The sequence below is a fragment of the Budorcas taxicolor genome, chromosome 11, assembly GCF_023091745.1.
Source record: "Budorcas taxicolor isolate Tak-1 chromosome 11, Takin1.1, whole genome shotgun sequence".
NCBI classification, from domain to species: Eukaryota; Metazoa; Chordata; class Mammalia; order Artiodactyla; family Bovidae; genus Budorcas; species Budorcas taxicolor.
The window spans coordinates 13,108,404-13,134,936 of NC_068920.1; the positions used below are offsets into that span (position 1 = coordinate 13,108,404).

The 26,533-nt window shown below is 45.0% G+C and overlaps 1 protein-coding gene across 1 annotated transcript in view; it reads left to right on the top strand.

The window, feature by feature from the left end:
* Positions 1-26,533, top strand: part of BMP6 (bone morphogenetic protein 6) — a 144,784-nt gene that overhangs the window by 102,699 nt on the left and 15,552 nt on the right. Inside the window, exon 2 of the mRNA XM_052648567.1 lies at positions 14,841-15,033. Coding sequence (XP_052504527.1) covers positions 14,841-15,033 — 193 coding nt within the window. The remainder of the gene's footprint in view (positions 1-14,840; positions 15,034-26,533) is intronic.

Below are 26,533 nucleotides of genomic sequence, written 5' to 3' on the forward strand. Positions count from 1 at the left end.
CCTGCCCCACTTGTTAATGAGGAAATCAGAACCAAATGAAAAACACGAGCGACTGCATACCGCCAGTCTGTCACACTTGAGTGTTTCCCGTCTCATTTCTGACTTTCTGACTTTCTATTATCCGTCGTCATCATTTCTGGGGAACTGAAGGCACTGCAGTAGGCTGGAGTCGGTTTCACTCTTACGAACAAAACTGCCTGAGAAGTTAGTGTTGTTCAGGTAAGGATTAGCTGGTTAACCCAGGAGTGGCATGATTTTTTTTTTCCCCCCATAACAGGGAGAGGAGAGCCATAAGTAAAGCCCTGTGTTTCCCACTCCTTTGAACCTCTTATAGGTATTTTCTGCTTTATTTTTCTTCCAAATCATACAGTCAAATGCTTAACCTTAGTGTGTCTGTTGTTGTTTTAATGTTGGAAGCATTGCTGATAAAGTCTTGGAGTCAATCAGGGCTAATCATTGGCATCACTGTTGCTCAGGAGAGACCAGGAGGGCTTCCCCCAGACAGAGAAGGAGATGGTCCGACAGCAGCCCGGGAGAATGTTTTGTTGTGTTTTGGGGAGGATGTGGCTATCGAGGTTTTATCTTTGTGAGGAAAGGAACCGCCCTCTTCCGTGTCCTGTGCTCAGAGGGCTTGGCCGTGCTGTGGGGACCCCCTCGAACTCCATGAGGGGTTTTCCATTCCCTTGTTTAGGAGACGGCAGCTGTGATCACATCTGGGGGTTAGAGTTGCATGTCTTAGGTGGACCAGAAAGGGCCCGTGTCTCTGACGCTTGCTACAGCCAGGCTAGGCCCGCCGGTGCCTGGGCAGTGGTGGCCCATCACCTCCACATGGGTAGTTCCCTCGTGCAGAGAAGGTGCACTGGCCCCCTGCTCTGTGCAGGCGCTGGTTAGGCACTCAGGACACAGAAAGTGACAGAACAAGACGCCCCTGTGGGTGCACGCTACAGGGGCTTTCCACCCTCAGTAGCAGCTCACCTGTGCTTTCTTCCTCTGTGGCTGAGGGTTTGGGTGTCATTGGGGTAAAGAGGGGAGGTCGAGTGCAGTGGCCCCTCACAGTCAGACCACCTGGGGCTTGGATGGGAGCCTGAGAAAGTTCTCTCCCGATCCTGTGCTTGGCACGCCTGACTCTGGGCCGTGGATAATAACAGGTCATCTGATGCAGTGTAACTGACCAGGAATCTGAAACCCTGGTCACCCTGGGAACCAGGGCAAGAAACTGGCCTGTCAGTTACTCTTAACTTTTAAGACTTGAATGTTTCATCAAAACCAAATAGCTCCATTGTCACGGTCAGAAGTCCACTGTGGAAAAACACAGGATTTAGTGTTTATTTAAGCTGCCACCCAACGAGAGAAACTGGTCCCGTGTAGTTCACTTTTCAGTTATTTAAGGATTGATTTTCTGTTCAGTGGATTGTTCACGCTCTTGCTGTCTCTGCAGAAGGGGATGGAGGCGGTGGGATTTATATGCCGTGAAAGGGTGTACGTGAAGAAAATCCCTGATGGGCATGGTCTTAATAAAAAAGGTGTATCCTCTAGTGCTTTACATCCCTGTTGGGCATTGCTTCCCAGATGGTTCAGTGGAAAAGAACCTGCCTGCCAATGCAAGAAGTTTGAGAAACTTGAGTTCGATCCCTGGGTCAGGAAGATCCGCAGGAAAAGGAAATGGCAACCTGCTCTAGCATCCTCGCCTGGAGAATCCCTGGACAGAGAAGCCTGGTGGGCTGTGGACCATGGAGTGGCAAAGAGTCGGCGTGACGGAGCCCACAGCACGGGCTCTGTCTGAGCATCTTTGTGCCTGGGGTCTGAATTCTGTCTGCCTGTGGATGGAAGTTACTTCTCCATCTATGCAGGGTGTCACCACTTCGGTAAACACAGGCGTAATACCCTCTAGTAAGTGAGTTACTGATATTCCAGTACATGAAAAAGAAGAAGTAGTTTCCAGAGTTCAGGCCGCTCTGTAGGTGCAGCAGGTTGAAAACAGCGGCTGACGGGCCAGAAGGGAGCCACGTGTGGCTCTCACAGCCTCGCCTGTTGGTCGGATGTTCTCTCTGCGTTCTCGGCTCCTGACTTTGGAACGGGGAAACGATAGCTGTTTGGCGAGGGTCCCTCCCTTTTCACCTTTCCCAGGATGGCTTTGGAGAGACACTTCCTCTCTCCTTAGAGCTTGCTGTTGGGGCCCCTGTCACTCTTCCCACTTTGTTGGCCTCTGAAGCGCCCTTCTATTTTCCCTCCTTGTGGTCTCTCCTGTAACTCCCCTGGACTAACTGCCTTTATAACCAGAGTCAGCAGATACTTATTGTGAGCCTACTTTGCACACATACAAACCCATGCCCCCTATGAGCACAGACAGGGCTTTGTGTGTTCACTCCACACTCAGTTTTTCTCCGGCCTTTCTCTGCTCAGATGTCCTGCCCAGCTTGGTCCTGAGGAGGGTCCTTGACTAATTTCCTGAGTTTTGGGGACAGGCTGTGTTTAAACCCTAATAGGTAATTATTAATTTCTCCAGCATTAACTCTGGGACATCTGTGGCTGAAAAGGAGAGATGAAGAAGAACAAAAGAGAATGAAAGAGGTGTATAATAGCAAACAGGCACTCAGATGCATGTGCAGTCACATCCGTAGAAGTGCTGTTCACAACAGGCAGAAGGTGGAAGGAGCCCACCTGTCCTCCAGCGGATGAACCAATAAACATAACGTGGCATGTGCACGCAGTGGAATATTATACAGCCACAAAAGGGAATGGGGTACTGATATATTCTAACATGACCGATGAACCTTGAAAACCTTGTGTGGAGTGAAAGAAGCAAGTCACAAAGGGTTGTCTGACTCCATTCTTATACTGTATCTATAATATGCAGATCTGCAGAGGTGGGGCATAGACTGGTGGTTGCCAGCATCTGGGGTGGCGGGAAGGGGAGCTGCTGCTTAGTGGGTGTGGGTTTTCTTTTGGGGTGATGAAAGTGCTTTGGAACCAGTTAGTGATGGTGACCACACAATACTGAGTGTACTAATGCCACTGAAATATTCACCTTGAAGTGGTTCACCTTATTATGCAAATTTCACTTCAGTTTGAGAAAGAATGAAAGCTAGAGAAAGAGAATGTCAGAGGTCTCTTTCTCTGAATTCAGGATGGGATTAAAAATCCATTCTGTCTGTCTTGCGCATGGTGACCTTGTGATATGGCTTGAGTGTAACTGAAGCAATTTGAGCCGATTAATTTCTTTCCTTTGCGCTTTAAAATTTAACATGTTTGGAGTTCACGTCCTGAATGCTGAATGCAAAGCAGTATGAAAATTGGTGTTCTGGGCCCAGCGTGCTGCGGCTTCAAAGAAAATTAACCTGGACAGATGTGTCGTCGGTCCCCAGGTTAGAGTCGGACACGACTTAGTCATTGCACGTTCTGGAGGATGGCCCTGGGGCTTGAGAGACCCCAAGGGCTGGGGTGTGAAGCCTGGGGCCACACTTGCCCTGGCACTTGCCCTTTCTCACTTTTGCCTGTTGGGGACACTGGCGCCCAGGAGAGAGCAAGGAGCAGTCCTGAGTCCTGGCTCCTACATTCAATCGACAGACATTCTTGTGCCCTCCGAGTGGATGAAGATGAATGTGTCCTGGACCCTGCTTTTGAGAGGCTTATGGTCTAGCAGGAGAGCTTGGCAGCCACACTGGGACCAGGGTGTGCAGGGGTGGTGGTCGAGGAGGAACAGGTGGGTCAGTGGTGGTCAGAGAGACCTCTAAAGCATGCCGTCGGTAGAACTAGCTGTGACGATGGCGTGTTCCCTGACCTGCTTTCTGATACAGTATTCGCCAGTTGAGTGTGGCCACTGGACACTTTGAATGCAGCAGGTGGGCCTGAGGAACTGCATTTTTCACTTTAATCACTTTACATTTAACTGCACGTGGCTTCAGCGCAGTCATAGAAGGTGAAATCCACACAAGCTGGTAATTGATTGGCCAGTTGGGTCTGGCTGGGTGGACAGAGGTAAAGCCGCAGGGCAGCTTAACTGGGGAAGCGATGAGTTTCCTTTTGTGCATGCTGGGGCTTCAGGCACACGGGGGATGGTGCTGGATGGTGACACATGGACTCTTAGGGCGAGTGGTGGACTGGAGATGACCAGTGGGAGGCCTCAGCATAAAACCCTGGCTGCGATCCTAAAAGTGAGCTGCGTAGGGAACCCCCTGCATGGCCTGTGAGTCCTGTTGATAACTGTGGTGCTCTGCCTGCCCACTGGGACTGTTCAGAGAAGCAGATGAGATGATGTGTATGGTGGTGCTGGTAGAGGCTTCAAACATCAGGCGGGTTTTATAATGTCTTTCGGAATGGAGAGGAATGTGTCCCAAATGTTATTTTTCAGACACAAAAGATAAAGGCTCCAGATTCTGGAAGGGTTGCAAGCTAGATCATTCGTAAGGCCCTCCTGCTAACAGATGACTAGGTCCAGGATAAACAGAGGCAAATATGTCTCCGGCAAGAATGTCAGGGACTCTGGGACATCGTGGAGGGCTCCCTCGGGCTTGTTACTGTAAGCAAACAAACATAAAAGCGGAGTGTCTGGGAGTGCAAATACCAGCGCGACTCGGATCATGAGACCAGCTCGAGGTCCAGGCCAAGGTGGGGGAGTCGTCCCTGAGGGTCCCAAGTGAAGCCAGGGCCCCCTAAGCTTCTAGAAGAGATCACTGATTCTAGCTTGGTCATGTTTCTATTAGAAGCAAATGTACATTTTTTTTTCTTAAATAAAAGCAACTCCAATTTAAACATTTAGGATGAATTTCAATTAAAAAAAAATTACCTAAAAATTTCCAAACACCCAAGAAGGTAAAACCAGCAAAAGGAAAGTCATTGGAACGATGAGAAGACAATGAGGATTCAACCCTCTCAAGGATTTCACATTTTAGAAAAGAAAAACCGAATTAGAAAAGGGATGACGTCTATATAGGAAATATAAAAAAGGAAACTTGTATAATATATAACAATGATAAAGGACAACCGAAAATGGCAGAGTGGACCACACAGCAACCATGACAGCAGCTGGAAAGCTTTTTAAAAAATCGTTAAATGTCAAACTAATAGACGGTTTAAACTATACATTAAATACTCAAGAGAGAATTGGTGAACTTGTAGATAGATCTGAAGAGATGATTCAGCCCAGAGATGAGGAGGTAAGACATAAATGTGCATTTTTAAGAAGCGCAGGAATTAGGGGCTTCCCTGGCGGTCCAGTGGTTAAGAGTCTGCCTTGCAATGCAGGGGACACAGGTTCGATCCTTGATCTGAGAAGATCCCACATGCTGCAGAGCAACCAAGCCTCTGTGCCACAACTACTGACCCTGAGAGCTGAAACAAGAGAAGCCGCCGGAATGAGAAGCCCGCACACCGCGACTCGAGCACAGCCTCCCACTCTGCAACCAGAGAAAGCCCGCATGCAGCAACAAAGGCCCAGTGCCACCGAAAATAACTAGATACATAAATAAAATTTTTAAAAAAAGAAATGCAGAAGTTAGAATGAGAAGGACTAACATAATATCCGTGTAAGAGTTATCTCAAAGAAAACTGAAGTCCAGTGTCAGCCCAGCAGAATCAATCAAAGGAAGCACAGCTCACAGTGTGGTCGCGAAGCTGTAGCACAGCAAGAACAAGGACATGAAAGTGACCCGAGACACCAGGCCATCGAGGAAGACAGGATGAATCTGATACGATCAATACAGACCTAAACTCCTCTCCTCAGCCACAGTGAGGACATTCCACCTGATATTGCTGTGCCGTTGAAACCAGAAGTGTGGCAGAGTTGGTTTTTCTCTTGGGGCTGTCCCATTTGTTTGCTTTGACTGAGTGAGTGTGTGTGTGCTCATTTGTGTCTGACTCTCTGCGACCCCATGTACTGCAGCCCACCAGACTCCTCTGCCCATGGGACTCTCCAGGCAAGAATACTGGAGTGGGTTGCCATTTCCTCCTTCAGGGGATCTTCCTGACCCAGGGATCAAACCTGCATCTCCTGTGACTCCTGCGTTGCAAGCAGATTCACTTGAGCCACTGGAAGAACACTTTTGACTGAAGACCTCCAATTTATCTATGAAAAGAATGCATATTATGTATACTGATGTTTACTAAACATAGTCCGATTGCTTCTTTATAGCAGTCCTTAGGCAAAAACGTGGTTCTTTGTTCTCCTTAGGACTCGATAAGGCTGCCACTGTTAAGTTTAACTCTGTCCTTGTGACCTGTGTTTATCAGGAGCCCAAGTGTGCCCTCTCATGTTAGCTGAGGTCTGGGTCTTGTTTCCACTGTAAGATGTGTGTGGTTATAGCTATTGAACCTCTTCCCAGTCTAAAGTGATAGGAGCGTCTGGGGGGCAAGTGGGGGAGAAGTTCTAAAATGAGGTTTTCAAAATGAAAAGTGACTTGGTTAACCCTTATGGCTAATGATGATATGTAGCCACTAATTTTGCTCCTAGAGTTCTTTATAATATATGTACTGAGTCTGATCTTTAAAACTTATTTGGAATCCAAGGGCAGCCTTGGGAGGTCCTTTATGGGGACTTGATCTGGATTTTGGTGGTGGGCATAGAATCATAACATACATACATCCCCTAAAAGTTCACGTAAAAGCTGGTGAAATCAACAGTCTTGCTCCAATACTAACTTGCAGTGTCAGTTTTCCTGATTTTGTTGTTGTCCTTAGTTATACAAGACATTATGTGGGATCTCTCTCCCTTTTTTTAATGTACCCTATTTTTGCAACCACTTGTCAATCTGTAATTATTTTTTTTAAGTGAAATTTGGGAGGGAAATGTCATTTAGAACATAGAGCATGACAGCCAGGAAAACAGCTTCTTCTTGATTTCTATTTATAGGCATGTCAGTTCAGAGAACACGAATACAAATACTTGGAAATATTTGGTGAATCCTGGAGGGTAAAGGGTCATGGGGCTGTGGTTAAAAATTGAGTTGGAGAGTTTAGCTCAATGTCTGTATGACCACTTAAGGTTGGAAGCTTATCACAGAAATGTCAAAAGGCCACCATTGTTACCACTCATGGAAAACTAGCTAGAACTTTGTGTCACCTAAAATGAAATCAACTTGTGCCATAGCATGAAAAGATGACTACTCTTGTCAATGGAATGGTGACTTTAAAAACAGGGGTTTCCAGTTTTTCACGTTTGGTCTAAAGGGGAAGCATTAAGCATTTGGAAAGTGTAGAATTTATTGTGGAATGAACGTATGATTGACCTTGAACAATGGGGGTTTAAACTGTGGATCCACTTACATGGGGATTTTTTTTCAGTAGCAAATACTACACACTACACAGTGCATGGTTGGCTGAAGCTGAGGATTTGGAGAAACTGAGACTATGGAGCACCAGCTACAAGTCACACTCGGATTAACCCCCCAGTTGTTCAAGGGTCAGTTGTAATTCTGTTAACTAAGCCATATGAATTAACCATTGAATGAGTCCAGTTAGTGAGAAAGCTATGAATTTGTGATACTCTTAAAGGTATTAGAGAGATTATTCCAATCTTTTCCCTCCCTCTTTCTTCTTTTATGTTTGCAGTTGGTGTCTTTATTTTTCTCCAGACAACTTTAGTGGATATAATTCAGATTTTGTGGGATGATATTCAGAAGAAACTTCTATTACAATATCTTTATCATCAAATTAAGAAGGTAGTGAGAAAAAGAAAATAACCTTCAGTAAGATGAGTCAAGAAAAATGGAATCCACAAATAAACAATATTATTTAATCTCTGCAGAGATTAAATAATAGAATTCTTTGGAAAACTTTCTGGCAATAAATTTGAAAAATTAAACTCAAATTGACAAACCTCTAGGAAATACACACTGACTTGAAGAAAGAAAAACAATAGCTTGTTTAAAGGAAAATGAATAATTAAAAATGTTCACCAAAGGAAAACACCAGGATCAGATGCTACCAATAAGTTTCCCACCCTTTCCAGGAAGAGATCATTTCTTGAAAGAGAATGAACATTCTCCAGCTTGTTCCAAGAGCAAGCATAACTTGAAATTAAACAACATCATGAGATGAGACCATCATCAGAGTCATGTAGGAACACAAATGCCAGATTTTCAAATCATAAACTGGAAAAGTAGCAGAATACCACGTGACACCATCAGGTCAATGTCATGGGCTGTGTTTGTGCCCCTAGAATTTATACTGTAGAAACCCTTATCCCCAGCAAGACAGTATGAGGAAGTAGGGCCTTTGGAAGGTAATTAGGTCTACGTGAGGTCATGAGGGTGGAGCCCCGGGACAGAATTAGTGTCCTTATAAAAGATGAGAGCTCACAGTCTGTTCCTCTGCCTGCCTGCACCGAGAGGCTATGTGAGGACATAACTGGGAAGGGACAGGACCTTCAGCAAGACCAGCCCTGCTGGTACCCTGCTGTCCGGTTTCCAGAACTATGAGAGATATATTTGCCATTTAAGCTACCTGAGCTGTTGTGTTTTTGTTATAGCAGCTGTAGCACACTGAGATGGTCAAGGAGGCAGTTTGCTGAACTTTCTTTTAAGGTCCACAGTTTGTAACTTGTCTCTTCCTTCCCTGTTGTGTAGCTTGAGCAGCACTGGGCTGGACTCCAGCACAAAACGGAAATGAGCATCCTCCCCTTCTTCCTGGTTTTAAAGGAAGTGATTCCAGTGCATCACCACGAAGACGGTTGTTAGTGTAGGCTTTTACACAGACTCCTTATCGGATTCATGGAGTTCTTTCTATTCCTGGTTTGCTAGCTGAGAAGAGACTCAAGAGACAGTTTAACCAAGTGTGAGGAATGGACCTTATTTAGCTCCTAATTTCAACAAATCCACTGTAGAAAGACAGTTTTTGAGGCATTTGAGGAAATTAATGATGGACTTGGTATAGGAGGACAGTGAAGAATTATTTTAACTGAGCTGTGATCATACATTGCGATTGTGTAAGAAAATGCCTACTTTTGTGGGGAGTTCCCTGGTAGTCTAGAGGTTAGGATTAAGCACTTCAATGCTGTGTCGCAGAGTTCAATCTGTGGTTGGGAAACTGAGATTTTGCAAGCTGCATGATCAAAAAAAAAAAAGAAAGAAAATATTCACTTTTAATTTCTTTTATTGTAATATACACAAAACATAAAATATACCACTTTAGCCATTTTACTGTACAAGTTCTATGACTTTAAGTACATTCACATTGTTGAGCAGCAATCAACCATCATCATCTCCAGAACCTTTCGCTCTTTCCCAACTGAACCCAAGGCCCCATTAAACACTAACTTGTCATATACCCAAATCCTGGAAACCACCATTCTTCTGTCTCTTTGAATTTGATGATTCTTTGTTGTTGTTTAATTTCTAAGTCATGTCCAGCTCTTTTGGGGCCCCATGGACTGCAGCCCACCAGGCTCCTCTGTCCATGTTATTTTGCAGGCAAGAAGACTGGAGCGGGTTGACATTTCCTTCTCCGGGTATCTTCCTGACCTAGGGATGGAACCCACATCTGCATTGCAGGCAGATTATATACTATTGAATCACCTGGCAAGGAGTGATTACTCTGGGTATCTCACATAAGTGGAATCCTATTTGTCCCTTCGTACTGTCTTATTTCACTTAGCAAAATGTCCTCAAGGTTTATCCCTGTGGTAGCATGTTTCAGAATGTCTACTCTTATGGCTGAATAGTACTCTGTTGTGTGTATGGACCACATTTTGTTTATCCTTTCATCCATGGTGGATATTGGTTTGTTCCTATTTTTTTGGCCATTGTGAATAATGCTGCTATGAACATGGTGTACAAACATCTGTTGGAGTTCCTGCCGTTGATTCCCTGTTGATTCTTTTGGATGTCCCCACATAGCCCAAAGTGGAATCCCTGGATAATCATATGATCATTGTTTTTTTTTTTTGAGGAATCATTTTTTCCCACAGCAGTTGCACCATTACATTCCTACCAGGAGTGCAGTGCACAGGGGTTTTACTTTCTCCATATCCCCACCAACATATGGTAAGAAAAATGCCATTCCCATAGAAACTCAGCATACCACTAGCCAATGGGCAGTGGGGACCGCCCCTGCCCCACCCCCACCCCCGCCTGGATAGCTTTCATGCTTAGCTGTGGTCTTGCCTAGATTTTCCGTGGGTGTCTGTAAAACTCCCATCATTCTCTGAAAGGAAGGACTTTAGGAGCCAAAGAAAAACTAACTACTCTGTGATCTGTTGATACACATATATGAGGTAAACCTGTTCATTTTTAAAAGGCAAGGGACCGCCAGACACTGTTCATGACCTGAGGTTCCTTTTGGGTGGAGGTGGGGGTTGGCTTTGGAGAGAAATATTGATCTTCCAGTTTTTAAGTTGGGTGCTGGTTTCCTTGGTGCTTTGTTATTATGCATTACCTCTGTAAACTCACATATCTAGACACACTTTTGCATGTTAAACATTTTACATTTATACCTTTACATTTATAATCTTAACCCAGTAACATTTATTCTTTCCTGCTGTGGCCCCTGTCTGTTGGCCAGAGGTCCCGTGCTGCTCTGAAATTTCAACTAGTATTCGTCTGAGGCAAGGAGAGAGAATAGAGTGAGTTCTATAAAGCTAAATTGATTCAACTCCAAGGATTGTGTATATCCGTGAATTCTGTCCTTCCTACTCGATTTGGTGTTAAAAGGACCTTTAAAAATAAAATCAGAGCATTAAAAGGGTGCAGTTTGTTGTCTTATTTGCTCTATTGTCCTTACAAAAGGTAAACAGAAACAGTAGATGCCCTTGTGTAAGGTTATTACCGTTAAAAAAAAAAAAAGTGTCTTCAGGGGTCCTTGAAAAATTCTAGGAATTGTTGCCTCAGAGAACGCAGCTCTGTATTGAGCAGCCAAACTCCAAGGCTGATAATATTCAAGACTGGGATTTCACTCACCTTCCTTTCCAGAAAATGTATTATACTCTTCCATTTAAAAAGCTCGTTTAGAGGAACATTAATCAGCCCTGTGTGAAGACTCACGAGTCTACCTACAGTCAGCTCAGGGGACCTACACCCAGCTCAGGGGACCTACAGTCTCAAATACCACCGGCTGATGACGCTTACAGTGAACGTTTATCGAGCACTTCCCTACCGTTGTCTGTTTTGTACGGACTCTTTCCATCTTCAGGAATGTTATTTTCCCCATTTAACTGATAACTGAAACTTTGGCTAAAATCTTGTTCAGAATCACCGGAGTAAGATAAGGGGGAGCTGGAATTCAAACCCCCTGGGGAGCTCCCCGCTGTGGTCCACACTCCTGGTTACTACTTCACTGGATCCCACACATGGCACCATCTTTGAGAAGCCAGAGGCAGTGGATCCCCTGCTCAGCCCTCTCATCCCGATGTTTAAGGAGCCCAGTTCACATACCTTGAAGGGGGAAAGGCTAAGCTCATTGGAACCCTTGCGTGCGTGCTAAGCTGCTTCAGTTGTGTCGGACTCTGTGACTCCATGGACAGTAGCCCGCCAGGCTCCTCTGTCCATGGGATTCTCCAGGCAAGAATAATGGACTGTTTTACTATGGTGGTCTTCAAATGCACTTGTAGGCAGTGATTTAACTGTACTTACTTCTCGCATCTATATGAGACATTAGCAAATGCACTGTGTAAATTCAGTTGTGGGCAGAAGATTTGGGGAGAGAGGAGGTGTTCCAAGCATACTTCAGTTACCCGTAGCTGAGGTCTCAGGAAGATTGAGGAAGATGCTATAGCGTTGGCCGAAGGGGCATAAAATGTTCAGGTGGGAGAGCTTAACACGAGCTGGGCAGCAATCAGAGACGCCTGGGGAACTGAGGAGACCGCGCATGTCCTCCAAGAAGGATAAAAGAACAGCAGGAGGAAGTTGAGTCCTTCAGGGTCACGCTGAGGAGAACGGGGGAAACGAACATTCTAAGGCCGTGCGTTCTAACTCACGCGGTAGTAAAGTGGAGGGCTTTGAACTACGCTCCTATTTTCTCCTTTTTAGACTCACTCTCTTTCTCTCCACATCTGTCTGCGAGCGGCTGCCAGGACCCTTCCTTAGTCACACACATCGCCTCCCAGGATTTCGACATCCCTTCTCCTCAAGAACTGCACGCAGCTTCTCCCCTTCTGGCAAGGTCAGACGCGCCTTCTCTCCCCTTCCCTCCCTCTCATCCTCTCCGGCTCTCCCTTCTCTTCTCGTGTCGTTTGCCTCGTACCTGTAACAAAGCACCCAAGACATAGTGGCTCGGAACGAGGGACTAGGATCGTGTCTCGTGACGAGACGAGGACGAACGGGGCGGCTCCCCCTGGAGGGCGTTCATGCAGTTGCAGCCAGGTGGCCTCCGGCGCGGCGGGGGTGATCCCGAGCCTGCACTGCGTTGGACATCCAAGATGGCGTCTTCATATTACGGCCGGTGGACCCCCTGAGGTGGCTGGGGACTGACTGGGCTCTTTCCTCCCTCCTCCCTTCGGCGTCCATGTCCTTCTACACCACACAGCCTCTCTACATGGTTACCTTGGACTTCCTTGTAGCGTAGGGGGTTCAGGGTAGTGGGACTTCTTACCTGGTAGCCATCTTGCCTCAGACATGCATCCCAAGACATCTAATCAGAGGAAAGTCAAAACTTGGGAGGTGGTCTCAGAAGTCACTCCGCACCACTGTTACTGCCTCTTGTTGGTCCAGTGAAGGTCACAGAGCCAGCCCAGGGGAGAGCAACCACCCAAGGGTGTGAATGCAGGAAGGTAGGGTTTACTGGGGGTGCCATACCTCTCCAAGGACTAACGTTTCTCATGTATTGAAATGTCTGTCCCTGTTGTTCTTCCTGACTGAAATACCTCCTCACTGCTTTGTACCTTGCTTTGCATTCACAGTTTTTTTCTGTTTATATGAATGACGTCTTTGAGGAATTCTTACACATTCTCTCAAAAGAATCTTTAAGAATATGCTTTCATTTCTTGATACTAAAATTTCAGCACCCGAGAAGCCCTATAGAATAGCTCTGTAACTGTTTTTTAGAAAGTCTCTTTGGGAAATCAGATTCGGTTCACCTTTTAACCACTGATGATAACACAGCAAACTGAAAAGCTAGATCAGTTTTAGAGAAAAGTGATCCACCATTAGGTGTGGGGGTCCTTGGATGAACTCCCCAACAATGATGCTTTTCATGCTTGGCCACTAATTTAAAAACCTGTTCTCTTGTTGAGGCTAAATGGTGACTTGCTTTCTGTATGGACCTTTTTTTTAAAAAAAATATTCAAACTCTTTTACACAAGTGAAAGTTTACCCTTTTTTTTAAAACAACTGCCTCTCCTCTTACCCTTCCAAAGGGATAAGTTGAAACTAAACGATTTGTTGCACAGTCACATGGCAGTTTCAGAAATTCTTGAAAATTTCATACCGATGGATGGCTTAACTTTCCCTAGCTTCTGCAATGCCATTGAGGTCTCAAGCTCACATAAAGAGTTATTGGCTTTTTCTTCTTTTTTTTTAAGATGCTAAATCTGCAAAGCTTTCCTCTGGTGATTATGGAGAACAGCACACGTGGGAGAAAGTGGGCCACTGGAGGTGGCAAAGAACTTTTTTTTCCTACCCACAAGCCCTGAAGAAACTCTGCCAACAAGGATTAATTTGCTCATGAGATCTTACTGTGGTTGCCATTAAGAAAGAAAAAAACCCAGCAGGAACAGCAGGGCAGAAGCATTTCTGAGCTCGGGGGAGAAGAGTTGGGTTTTGTGGTGGGAAGTGGGGTGCTGGTTTTTCTCTCCTATAGCGATGAGGCTGACAGTATTTCTCTCCCTTGGACTCTGTGTGGACATCTGAAGGCCAGCTCCGAAGGAGGATAATCAGTCGCTTGTAGTTTTCTGTAGTTTGGCTTTATTAAAAGCAGGGGAAAGATTTCATTTTTAAAAAGCCTTCAGGCAGTTCCCTGGTGACCTCATGGTTAGGATTTGGCTCTGTCACTTCAGGGGCTCAGCTCCGTCCCTGGTCGGGGTATTGAGATCCAGCGAGCCACGTGGAATAGCCAGAATATGGGGAAGAAAAAACTCGTCGATTTGATCCTTTCCCGGTTTTTAAGAAAGCCTTGGACAACAGCACGTCACCCCATTGGCGGTGTGTTTCCACGTTTCTGTCCTCATACTTGGGTTCAATAGACAAGTTAGGCAGACCCCAACAGCTTCAAACTCAGAGGGTCCCTCCTCGCAGAGTTATTCAGCCCCCAGTTTCCTCCAGGAGAAGGAAGCAGTGTACTTCAGTTAGAACAGTGTTTTCTACGAAGCTTCACACTAAGCCCCTCAACAAAAATTTCCACCGGCCATCAGGCAAAATATGGCAGACCGTGAAAGCTTCAGACCCAGGCGGAATGCACCCCCCGACCACCAGGACCCCCACCAAAGGTCAGCTCAGGGCTGCCCTGGGTCTTGTCAGCTGCTTGGTGGGGAGAGAAGGAAGCAACCTGAGGGGCCAGGGCAACAGGAAGAAGAGGGGCTGGGAGGGGTGGGTGGGGGGTAGACGGCAGAGGCAAGTCCCAGTCACTGATTCCTGATGTCCTGCAACTTCTGGGAAGCTCCCATTCTCCCACCTGTGCAGACGAGGACCCCTGAAGCGAAGCATTTGAATAACTTGCTTTCATGCAACCTGATTAAGCTATTTAAAGTCTTTAAATAGAATCTAAGCGTTGTATTTAATCCTTGAGTAAAATGAAGGATTTTCGTCTGAGCCTGGCTGCCTAGCCCACGGTTCCTTCCACCACCCCTGACCCACTCTCAGAAGCCATGGGTAACTGGTAATCCTCTTATGAATGAAAACGGGGGACTTGCTCGAGGTGAGCCTGTGGCACTCAGCCAAGTAACAACAGCTGTCACTCTCTCTTGTTTAATCCTATAGTGGAGTACGACAAGGAGTTCTCCCCTCGCCAGCGACACCACAAAGAGTTCAAGTTCAACCTATCCCAGATTCCTGAGGGTGAGGCGGTGACGGCTGCAGAGTTCCGAATCTACAAGGACTGTGTTGTGGGCAGTTTTAAAAACCAAACTTTTCTTATCAGCATATACCAAGTCTTACAGGAGCATCAGCACAGGTATGGAGGCTCAAGGAACCCCAAAGGGTCGGGCTGGGCCCCGTTTCTCACCCCATCACCCTGTAACCCCAAGTGTGTCTGGGAAAGGTGGCTTGCAGTTCAAGGGCAGCCCACGGGTGTGACGAGGGATGTGTTTCCAGTGCTAGGTTAGCAGGTGAGAAGATAGTTTTGCTCTTACGGTGAGGATTTCCCAGTAGTTTTCTTTTCTGAAGCTAGCCAGTGAATAGTAATTACTAAGCATCCTTTGTGATCAGAAACAGAACTGACTGGGAACTTGTTCCCACTATTGCTTAGGGGAATGGGAGGTGAGGGTGGCCGACAGGTTCACACTTGAAAATTATACGAGGATGCTTACAAATGCTACTGAGTCAAGTGACTAGAAGGCTATGTGTGCTAGTGATATAATATATACATATATATTGGTTGGTCAAAAAGGTCATTAAGATAATTGCATGAATAAACTTTTGGTCAAAAACCTGAATAAACATTTTGGTCAACACAATATAATGTCTTTGAGTGTGTGTATGTATATGAATGAATGTGTCTCAAATGTATTTTTTTTATCATGTAGATGCGACGGAATAGTAGACTTTATTTTTTTCCATGTCTGTATTATTCTTGTTTCCTGAAATGAGGCTGCACATTTTACAAAAGAACTGTGTTCATGGGGCTGCCTAGCAAGTAAAAGAATCCTTCCATGGGGTGATTTTTTTTAGAACATTGGAGGGGCTAAGGGATGAAGTAGTACAGCATTTTATTTCAGTCCTATAGAGACAGAGAACAAGCCCATGACCTTGAAATTTTGCTTAGTCCTTAGGGTTCAGCTGAGTGGTTGGGTCAGGTGGAGAGCTTGGGGCAGAGGTCAGCACTGCCCGAGGTTCTCGTCGGGTAGCAACTCAGCACGTGATAGGATTTTCTGGCAATAATATGGTAAATCTGAAAATAAAAGTAAGAGGATGCAGAGGGAAGGGAACTCCCCACCCCTTTGTTTATGGACTCTGTTAGCTTGGGTTTTATAAACCAACTCCAGATTCTTGCTTTTGGTCCTGGAAGTCTGTTGACTTCCCAAGAAAGTCCAAAAGTCTCGGCCAAGAAGGTCCAAAGGAATGAGTTTTGTTTCTCCTGGACTTACAGATCTGTGTGTGGGTCTGTCTCAATACACACACTAAAATAATATCAAATGTGAACTTTGCCCCACACAAGAACTGTTTTGAGAGCACTGCTGACATTTGACCCTAATGCATATTCAAGTCCATTATGAGGAAAGTGGAGAAGGAAGGATGTGCCAGGCTTTGGGGATACACGCTGATGTGGGACATAGACACTGACTGTTGTAGGTGAATCTCAGCTACATAATAATAAATAATAAGTAAAATAGAGCCACTGTGAGATCTTTATTACAGACCAAAATTTTAGAGTGGAAGGGAAGTTTTCTGATGTCTGATTATCACTCCTAAATTAAAATATATAGATCAATTTAACTGTTAAGGGCCTCTGTTGAGAAGTAAATTCTTCATTGCTAGCTTTTCATCTTTAAATATTTCAGAGAAATTCAGTATTCAGTGATTCTTTGGAATTGCTTTGTTTTGTTGTTCAGTTTGTTTTGTTGTGTCCAACTCTTTGCAACTCCATGAAGCGCAGTACACCAAGCTTTCCTGTCCTTCGCTATCTCCCTGAGTTTGCTCAGACTCATGTCTTTTGAGTCAGTGATGCCATCCATCCATCTCATCCTCTGTCATCCCCTTCTCCTCTTGCCCTCAATCTTTCCCAGCATCAGGGTGTTTTCCAGTGAGCTCTTCTCATCAGGTGGCCAAAGTATTGGAGCTTCAGCTTGGGCATCAGCCCTTCCAATGAATATTCAGGACTGATTTCCTTCAGGATTGACTGGTTTGATCTTGCTGTCCACGGGGCTCTCAAGAGTCTTCTTTAACACCACAATTCGGTGCTCAGCCTTCTTTATGGTTCACCTCTCACATCTGTTCGTGACTGATTTAACCATTGACTTTCAGTTTGCCTAATTATCAGTCTCATTGCCTTTCTGTGTTGGAAATAATCCGCTGGTGCCTTTTTGGCTCAGACTTCTGTTTGGAAAGCACAGTTTCCTCTGTTCTGCAGGATAAGCTTCATGGTGAAAACACTAGATTGGAGCTTTTGTGACTATGAATTTTTTTTGCAAAATTATTAATATTTTACCAAAGAGAGAGAGTACACACTAGCAGACTGTTTGTGAGGTTTACATTGAGCTTCAGCCAGAAGTGAACAGCTGCCTTGAGCTTCAGATGCTGGTGTCAGGCTTCCTCCGGGCCAGCAGTGAGCTTGGAAAACACACTCCCCAGTGGTCCCAACCTTTGATGACTCCCTGTTAAAGCAGAGCTGTAATCGCGCTGCCTTCTAGGACGGGAGTATTTGGCGATGGATATGTTTAACTTTTGTGCATAGGAAAGGGGAAATCTTGGGAGAATTGAGAGAATTTTGAGCTTTTGAAGAGTTCCTGCTTGGCCAGGAGGAGATTGTCTTTTCTTATCAGTGGCCTGGAGCCCAGGATGCCTGTGGCCTCCTCGTGTTCTTCCAGAGGCCTTCAGATTGAACCGTGGGACCCCTTCTGGGGAAGGTCCCATCTCCCCATCTGTACCGTCTTGGAGTGTCTTGGCTAAAAAGGACTCTCCCAGCTCATGAAGAAATATAGCTGTTTAATCTGTGTTTCAGTGAAATTTGTAGCATCTGATGGATCAACTTAAGACATATGTGTGTTGCAAAAGAGTTGGCCTCCTTGAAAAAGGAAAAAAAAAAAAAGGCAGGTTTTTCATTGCTGAGTCATACCCTCAGCTGGAGCTGAAGGAGTTCTGTGTCAGACCTCCTGCTATAAAGGACAGCTAGGGAGTCTGACCCAGGGAGGGTCAGGAAAGATGCTTGGAAAGGAGGCCCTTGCTGTGAACTCTGCAGAAACCTCATGCCTCTGGTAAAAAGTCACTGGACCAGGTAAGTTGAAAAACAGTGATGACTAGATGGTGTTTGTTGAAGCAGCTGATACATTATTCAAAACCTGAGAATAAGCCTAGAGATGAAATCTAAGTCCTGAAAAGAACTGGAGCAACTCGTGGAGTGGAGGGGGGTTGGCAACCCAGAAGCACACATGTGCTCTTTGTAGTTTATTTATTTTTAACTTTTTATTCTGTATTGAGGTATAGCTGAGCAATAATGTGATTGTTTCAGGTGGACGGTACAGGGACTCGGCCATACATATCCATGTATCCCTTCTCCCCCAAACTCCCCTCCCATCCAGGCTGCCGCATCGTATGGAGCAGAGTTCCCTGTGCTCTGTAGTAGGTCCTTGTTGGTTACCCATTTTATTTTTTAAAATAACTTATGTATTATTTTTGGTTGTGCTGGGTCTTCATTGCTAGGCAAGGGCTTTCTCTAGTTGTGGTCAGTGAGAGTTACTCTTCATTGCAGTGCACAGGCTTCTCCTTGGGATGGCTTTTCTTGTTGGGTCACCAGCTCTAGGGCCCTCGGGCTCAGTAGTTGTGGCCCAGGACTTAGTTGCTCTCCAGCATCTGGAATCTTCCCGGACTAGGGATCAAACTTGTGTCCCCTGAATTGGCAGATGGATTCTTATCCATGGTGCCACCAGGGAAGTCGCTTTGTTAGTTATCCATTTTAAATACAGCAGTGTGTACGTGTCTATCCCAGACTCCCTAACTCTCCCTTCCCCCCATTTTTAACTCTGTAGTATGGAGTGGGGTTGGTAGTTTAAGATGAGTTCGCTGTTAAAATCTGACTTTAGGAATTGTTATATGTTTATGATGACGCTGGTGGAAACTGGCAGTTATATCATGCTCGGGGTTTGGGAAAGACCTTCCCAAATCCCTTCCTTAGAGTTTAGCCATGACCGCATCAGACAGCTGGGCAGGCAGTCTATGCTATAGAAGGATGAAATATGGTGTATACACATTGTGTCAAGTCCAAATTAGGCCTAAAGTGTGGGCTGCTCGGCTTACTCAAAGTCACCCCCATGCCGTGTGGACAGTCCCAAGGTGAAGTGCCAGAAAGAGGGAAGGGGTCCCCTTATGGCACGTCTTGCGTCTTCAACTCCTCAGCTTGGATAAGAACATAAGGATGCTCCTGTTTGGGTAGCACAGGAGACAGCTCTGTTGGGGGTAAAAATGTGTCTGTTAGAATTCAGGCCTTTGGTGCTTTGGCGTTTGAGGACTCCCAGTGGGAAAAACCTCTGCAAATCTTCCTGGATCTATTGGTCAACCATGGATCTGTTAGCAGCTTTTCCGAAGGAAAGGTGTGGAGGAGATGGAAGTAGCTGTACTTAGTCACGGTATGGGGTCTTTGTCCACTTACTTTGCATTTTCTCTTGCACCTCATCCATGCTGAGCTGTCTTCATATTTGGCGGCTGCTCTGATTAACTGTCAACCTTCTGTTATCACGTGTGGCAGCATGATGGTAGCATGTCGCTCATTTCATATGTACTCACATACCTTTATATTAATAGTGCAATTTGGGGGCCTTTAGGAATAGCATTCTCATCTATATTTCTTCATTTGGTTAAAGATATACTTTACCTGTTAATTCACTTTTGTATATCTGGAAGTCAAACAGCATCTCTTGGAAGCCAGACAGAAATGTTTTCAGTGTCTGAAAGATGCTTCTGTTTGGTCCATGGGTCGGCCCCACGTGCCTCGGCTAGCTGTGAAATTCTGTACTCTGTATGTGTCTGTTGCTTGGCAGTGATAGTCTGTCTTCTGTGTGTGTGATAACTTTTTTGTGTTTTACCATGGTGCAGTCTTTTGGAAGACATTTAGGCGAGAATTAATTACCAGACTTAAAAGTCAGTTCCTCCTGGTATAAGCAATAGCACAACTTACTCCTGTGTCTGCAAACAGAGGGAGTGGGAGGCAAACAAACAGAGGTGAAGTGGGAGTTTTTTTGTATATATATAGTTTTTTCAGCTTGGATCATATGCTTCATCCTAACGTTAGCATCGTTTTTAGGACTGGAAGATGTGTAACTTTGAATCAAGGAAACAGGGCAATACTGTGGTGGAGTTGGTTTTTAAAACCGAGAAAGATTTCCAGCTTAGGCCGCCCAGAGGCCATGCTGATGGAGTGCCCAGGAACAAGGCCAGACTGAATTATTGTTTATGTGACTAAGTTCATCAGTTCTGACCTGTTTTTAAGATAGAATATAATTGTCCTGGGAGAGAAAATAACTGTTGAAAGGCAAAAGCAGTTTTCCAGAATTTTAAGCTTGACATACTACTCTGAACCATTCATAGAGATCGGGACCAGAGGAATCAGTCAGGAGGGGCTTGGAGAAGAGTCCAGGTTGGGATGGGTCTGAGTCATGATTAGATGCTGAGAGCCCGTGAGATATGGAAGTACTTAGACCAGCAGAATGAGCTCTGCTCTCTAGTACTGGGTATTTGAGATCACAGGTGAACTATGGACATAGATTAGAGAGTTTAGATATAAGAATAAAAAAACCTAGTTGACCCAGGGCCACTTATTGAAAATACTATCCTTTTTCTATTCACATCAGTGGCATCTTTGTCATAAATCATGTGACCACATAAGTGTGGGTCTGTGTCTGAGATCTTTGTTCTGTTCTGTTGGTTGATTTTTCTCTTCTTGTACCAATATTATGCTCTTAAGTCTTCTAGTTTTATGGGAAGTCTTGATATCTGGCATGTAAGTTCTCCAAACTTGTTCAAGCTTTTCTTGGCTGTTGATGGTCCTTTGTAGTCCCATGTATACTGTAAAAGCAGCGTTTCAATTTCTACAAAAGAAACTCTGTTCTGAAATTCTGAATCTACTTGGAATTTCGTCAGATTTAGAGCTCAATTTGGGATGAATTGACTCTCACTAATTGTGAGTGGTCCAGTCCAAGAATGTTTGTTTAGGTTTGCTTTTAACTTCTCTCATAACCTTTAACAGTTTGAGGGGTCTTGAATATTTTTATTAGAATTATTCCAAGTATTGAAGTTTCCATCCTATTGTGAGTGGTATTATCTTTTAAAAATTTCAGTGTCTGATTATTTTTTGCTATACCCATAGAAATACAATTGATTTTTAGATATTGATCTTATATCCAGCAACCTTGCAAATTTACATAGTCTAATTATGTTTCTCTGCAGAATTTTAGAATTTCCATGAATATAATCATGTCATCTATAAACATTTTTATTTTTTCATCATAATTCTTATATTTTTGCCTCTCTTATTGTGCTTGCTGGAGATCCAGTGTAATATTGAATTCCATACAGATTTCTGGTAGGTTTCTAATCTGAGATTGGAAATCTATCAGATTTCTGATCTAAGGGAGGAAGCATTTAATACTGTACCATTAAGGACAATGTTTGTTATAAATGTTTTTGTAGATACTCTGAATAGACTTAGGAAATTCTCCTCTATTCTTAGTTTGCTATGAGTTTTTTAAAATTAGAAATTATGTGGATTTTTTCCTGAATTTTAGGGGATGACTGTAGTTGGTCCTTCATAGTTCCATGGATTCTACATGGAAGTCAACCATGTGGAGTCAACCAACCACACATCAAAATATTTTTTAAAAATTTCAGGAAATTCCAAAAAATTTGAGTTTGCTATGTGCTTGCAACTATTTACACAGCACTTACATTGTATTAGGTACTATAAGTAATCTAGAGATTTAAAATATACAGGAGGACATGCATGGGTTATATGCAGATATGCTACATGATTTTACATAAGGGACTTGAGCATACACAGATTTTGGTGTCTAGCTATTTTTGGTATCCAGGATTGGGTCCTGGAACCAGTTCCCCAAGGATACTGAGGGATGTCTATAACCAATGTCACATTCCTGGAACAAACCAAACTTGGGATTTATCCTTTTAATGTAACACTAGATTCTAAGATCATGTCTGAAAATTCTGTTATTTGAATCACCTGTGGGTCTATTTTCATGATCTGTTTGCTCCCTTGATTTTTCCTCATTTGGTCTTATTTCCTAGCATGCCTAATCATTTTTTGAAATTATATTCTGGACTTCATTTATGACAAACAGTTCTAGATACTGGTGTCTACTTCACTTTCTGGAAGGCAGGCAGGTTACCTTGTTCTGTTCTAACTGAAGCCAGGTTTCTGGATATGTTAAGGCATCTCTGTTTCTTGTTTTCCCTTTCTCCTGCAGTTTAGCTCTTCAGGGGTCTCAGCTGAAGGTCTAGGTTGTTTACCAGAAGTTCTCTTCCATGGTGGGCTCTGAACTCTTAATTTTTAACTTCCCAGCATTGAGAGACTGCCAAAAACTCTGCTGTGCTTTTGTTTAGCCTCTAAGCAGTTTCTTTCTGCTTGTTTTCTCAGCTTCTTTCTCCATGCAAACACAGCCTAACATTTGGCAAATGTCTCAAATGGAAATATTGGAGTTCATAGCAGTCAGGCCTTGAAGAGCCAAGGTCCTAGAGGAAGGGACCCCTAACTTCTATGAGATCACATTGATGAGCTCACTTCTGTGCAGTCCTCTGGGACCTTAGCCCTCTAAGTCATAACTTCCTGAAGCTCCAGTTTGCATTGCCAGCCAGTGATACCGCTCCAGGCTCTGGGCTGCTTTCTGTTCGACATCTTTGCGGTATGCAGAGGCCCCAGGATGAAAAAGCAACGGCAAATACAGGGCTCAGCCTTGATGCATCTCTCTTCTCTCTGACCTCTTGCCCCATCAAGTGTTTACCTTTCTTGGTTGCTCTAAGATGGCTTCAAATAGGTTTGTGATTTTAGCTGTTCTTAGTAAGAGTGTTCATTTGATGCACCATAGCCCAAAGCACCCATCTCTGAAGTGTCATATTTTTATTGGGAAATCTTTATAATGAATCCTCACAGACGTGATGTTGGGAACCAAACAGTATGATTTTGGAAACCAGACCTGAACCCAGTCTTTGGGCCAGCATCCAGGAGATTCATGTTCTTAGGAAAGCATTTCTCGCAGACTGATGCTCATAGAGTGATTGCTGTATGAATTCCGTCAGATGCTCAGTGCTGCCTCCCGAAATGAAGTAACATGAACTCTTATCTCCACTGACCTGAAAGTGGGATATCTGGGACTGTTCTTTTATGAAGAGAAGAGCAAATTTGAGAAAGGCAGGATGGGAGAACTCGATTGATGTTTGGGCAGAGGAAAATCAAAGCCTTCTTATCGCTGTGCCCAGCCACGCCTGTTTCTCTTTCTGAATCTGGTCTGCCACAGGTTCCCACCCCAGGGACTACTGTAATCTTGCTGCTGGCTTGATAATCCCTGGCACACTCAGCCTGGGCCCCAACGAGCACTGACCTTCGTAGTGAGTGAGTGTTCCTTTGCTCCTGAGAAAGGGATAACGTGCCCAACCTACACCTGTGGTTATGTAACCAGTTAGTTTCATCTTCTTAGTCAAGAGCATCTTCCTTAGAAAGAACTCCCTGAAGTCAAAGGAGAAAACAAGATTCAAGAAGCTACCAAGCCTTCTTCCCCCTGCCTATGTTCTGTTCTTTGGAAGAGTAGCTGAGAACATTAGAGAAGAATTAAACAAACAAGGACAAATTTTGGAGAGGGGGACGTCAGGGTGAGGAACAGGAAGAACTTTTGTTTGGGAATTGTTTACCCACTTGGTAAACGTGGCAGAGAAAAGGAAATAGGTTTGTTTCTGGAAACGATGCTGCCTTCTCTATTATTCACACCCAGATGTTTTAGTTGCCAGCATCTCCCCACCAGGATGTCCAGCTTTGTGGGAGGCAGTCCATTGTTGTAGTCGAGGTTTTTTTTTTTTTTTTTAAGCTGTTTTAAAACCACAAATTAGCAGCACTTTTATTGCCAGAGTTCCCCATGTTGGGCGAGGATGTGGGTGTGGGCATGGGTGATAAGAACTAAAACATAAAATTTGCCTGTGACATGTTTAAAAGGTGGCAGAAATTGAGAGGTTGTTGCTGACTCATGAAAAGATGCCAGGATTCTTGGCCTCCGGAAGAGAAGAATTCAATCGGGGGGCCAGAGACAATCAAAAGAATGTCTCAAGTTTGAGAAAATTTTACCAGACCCACTCCTATTCCCACAATTTACATTTTAGGAGAACAAGATTAGAATTTAACAATAGAAAGATCATACCAGACCCACTCCCATAATATACATTCTAAAATATCAGGATGAGTCAGAAGGTTTTCAAGAAGGAGAAACTGTCCTCAAGCAGGACGCATTATTGTTGTATAACCCTTAGTACAGAGTTTAAACTGAGTTGTTTAAACTGAGTTGTTTGCTGTATAATCATCACTTCCAGGCTTAAAGATAAAAACGTTTTATGTGACTTGGGCTTCCTTGGTGGCTCTGAGGTTAAAGCATCTGCCTGGAATGCAGGAGACCCGGGTTCGATCTCTGCGTCGGGAAGATCCCCTGGAGAAGGAAATGGCAACCCACTCCGGTACTCTTGCCTGGAGAATCCCATGGATGGAGGAGCCTGGTGGGCTACAGTCCACGGGGTTGCAAAGAGTCGGACATGACTGAGCGAATTCACTCACTCACTCATGTGACTAGGACTAAGGAATGTAGAGGGAAAAAAAATGTTTGTCCTTTCCTCCTCCTGGAGAATTCCAGATCCCTCTCTCCTTGGGGACCCCTGGACTTCTTATCAACCTACCTAGGAACTGACTCTCTCAAAACCTCATTCAGTCTGTACCCGATCACTGGGGCGTGGGGGGATATATACCCCAGTGTGTTGTTACTGTTCAGTCGCTAAGTCATGTCTGACTCTCTGTGGCCCCATGGACTGCAGCACACTAGGCTTCCCTGTCGTCCTCTACCTCCCGGAGTTTGCTCAAGTTCATGTCCACTGAGTTGGTGATGCCATCTGGCCATCTTGTCCTCTGCTGCCCTCTTACCCCAGTGTATGGGAACATTATTGCATCTGTGTGGTCACCAAGCACAGGTTAGGTAGCCTTGAACTTGAACACAGTAACCTTCCATCTCCCCCTGCTCTCTGTCTTGGACACACAGAAGCAAGCCTTCTGATAATCCTGCTACTTTGGACTTAATCTCACCCGTGATTCTGATTGTTAGTCTCACTTGATAAATCCCCAAGGGTAAGGCCAGTCCCCAAGACCATCAAGCATTTACTCATGAAGTCTACATGACTTGGTACTATTTTAGAGAGAGAGGCAAGGTATTTTGAGAGCCAACAGCTTGGAACTTGAAGTCTAAACAGCAGGCCAAGGTCATTCTTCTCTTTGGAGAGAGGCAGAGTGCTCGACGACAGTGGCCCTAAGTGTGGTCCCCAGACCAGCAGCAGCAGAGTCACCTGGGAATCTGACAGGGATGCAAGCTCACAGACCCTGCCCCCGAAACTCTAACAGTCTGTGTGTTAGCACGGCCTCCAGGGGAGTCTGGTGCCCACCGGCCTTGGGAACCTCCGTGGTGATGGTTCAGAGCCGGGTTGCCTGGGTCCACATCCCCGCTGTGCTCGTGCTGGCTGAGTGCCTGTGAGCAAGCCACGTGTCCCACGTGTGCCTCTGTTCCCCGCTCTGTACGCCTGGGACGGTATGAACACTCTTGGGCAGTTGTGAGGAGCTAACACACGTAAGAGCTGTCCCGTGGTGAATAGCGTGTAAGCGCAGAGCTGTGTTACTATCCTGACAGCAAAGGGATTTGTGTTGGTTTGTCGAAGAAGAAATATCCCTTACTGAGTTTTGGTGGCTTTGATGCTTGAAACTTCTCTCTATGCCATGCTTGTCCTAGAAGTGAAAACTGGGCAAATTCAACTGCCATAAAGTCAGCGGGAGCTTGGCTGAGTATATAATATAGTGCATGCTATGTTTAGTCACTCAGTCCTGCCTGACACTCTGCAACCCCATGGACTGCAGCCCGCCAGGCTCCTCTGTCCATGGGGATTCTCCAGACAAGAATACTGGAGTGGGTTGCCATGCCCTCCTCCAGGGAATCTTCCAAACCCAGGTCTCCCTCATTGCACGTGGATTCTTACTGTCTGAGTCACCAGGGAAGCCTAAGAATACTGGAGTAGGTTGCCATTCCCTTCTCCAGGGGATCTTCTTGACCCAGGAATCAAACCGGGGTCTCCTGCATTGGCAGGCGGATTCTTTACCAGCTGAGTTACCAGGAAAGCCCAATATATACCATATAGTGTATATAATATCTGGAGAAAGAAACGGCAGCCCACTCCAGTACTCTTGCCTGGAAAATCCCATGGACGGTGGAGCCTGGTGGGCTACCATCCACGGGGTCGCAAAGAGTCGGGCACGACTGAGCGCCTTCCCTTCACTCCTGTGGGCTTCCCTGGTGGCTCAGACAGTAAGCCATCCGCCTGCAATGCAGGAGACCCTGGTCCGAGAAGATCCTTGGAAAGGAATGGCAACCCACTCGAGTATTCTTGCCTGGAGAATTCCATGGACAGAGGAGCCTGGCAGGCTACAGTCCACAGGACTGCAGAGAGTCAGACACAACTGTGTGACTTTCACTAACATAATATGTAATATATACAATATA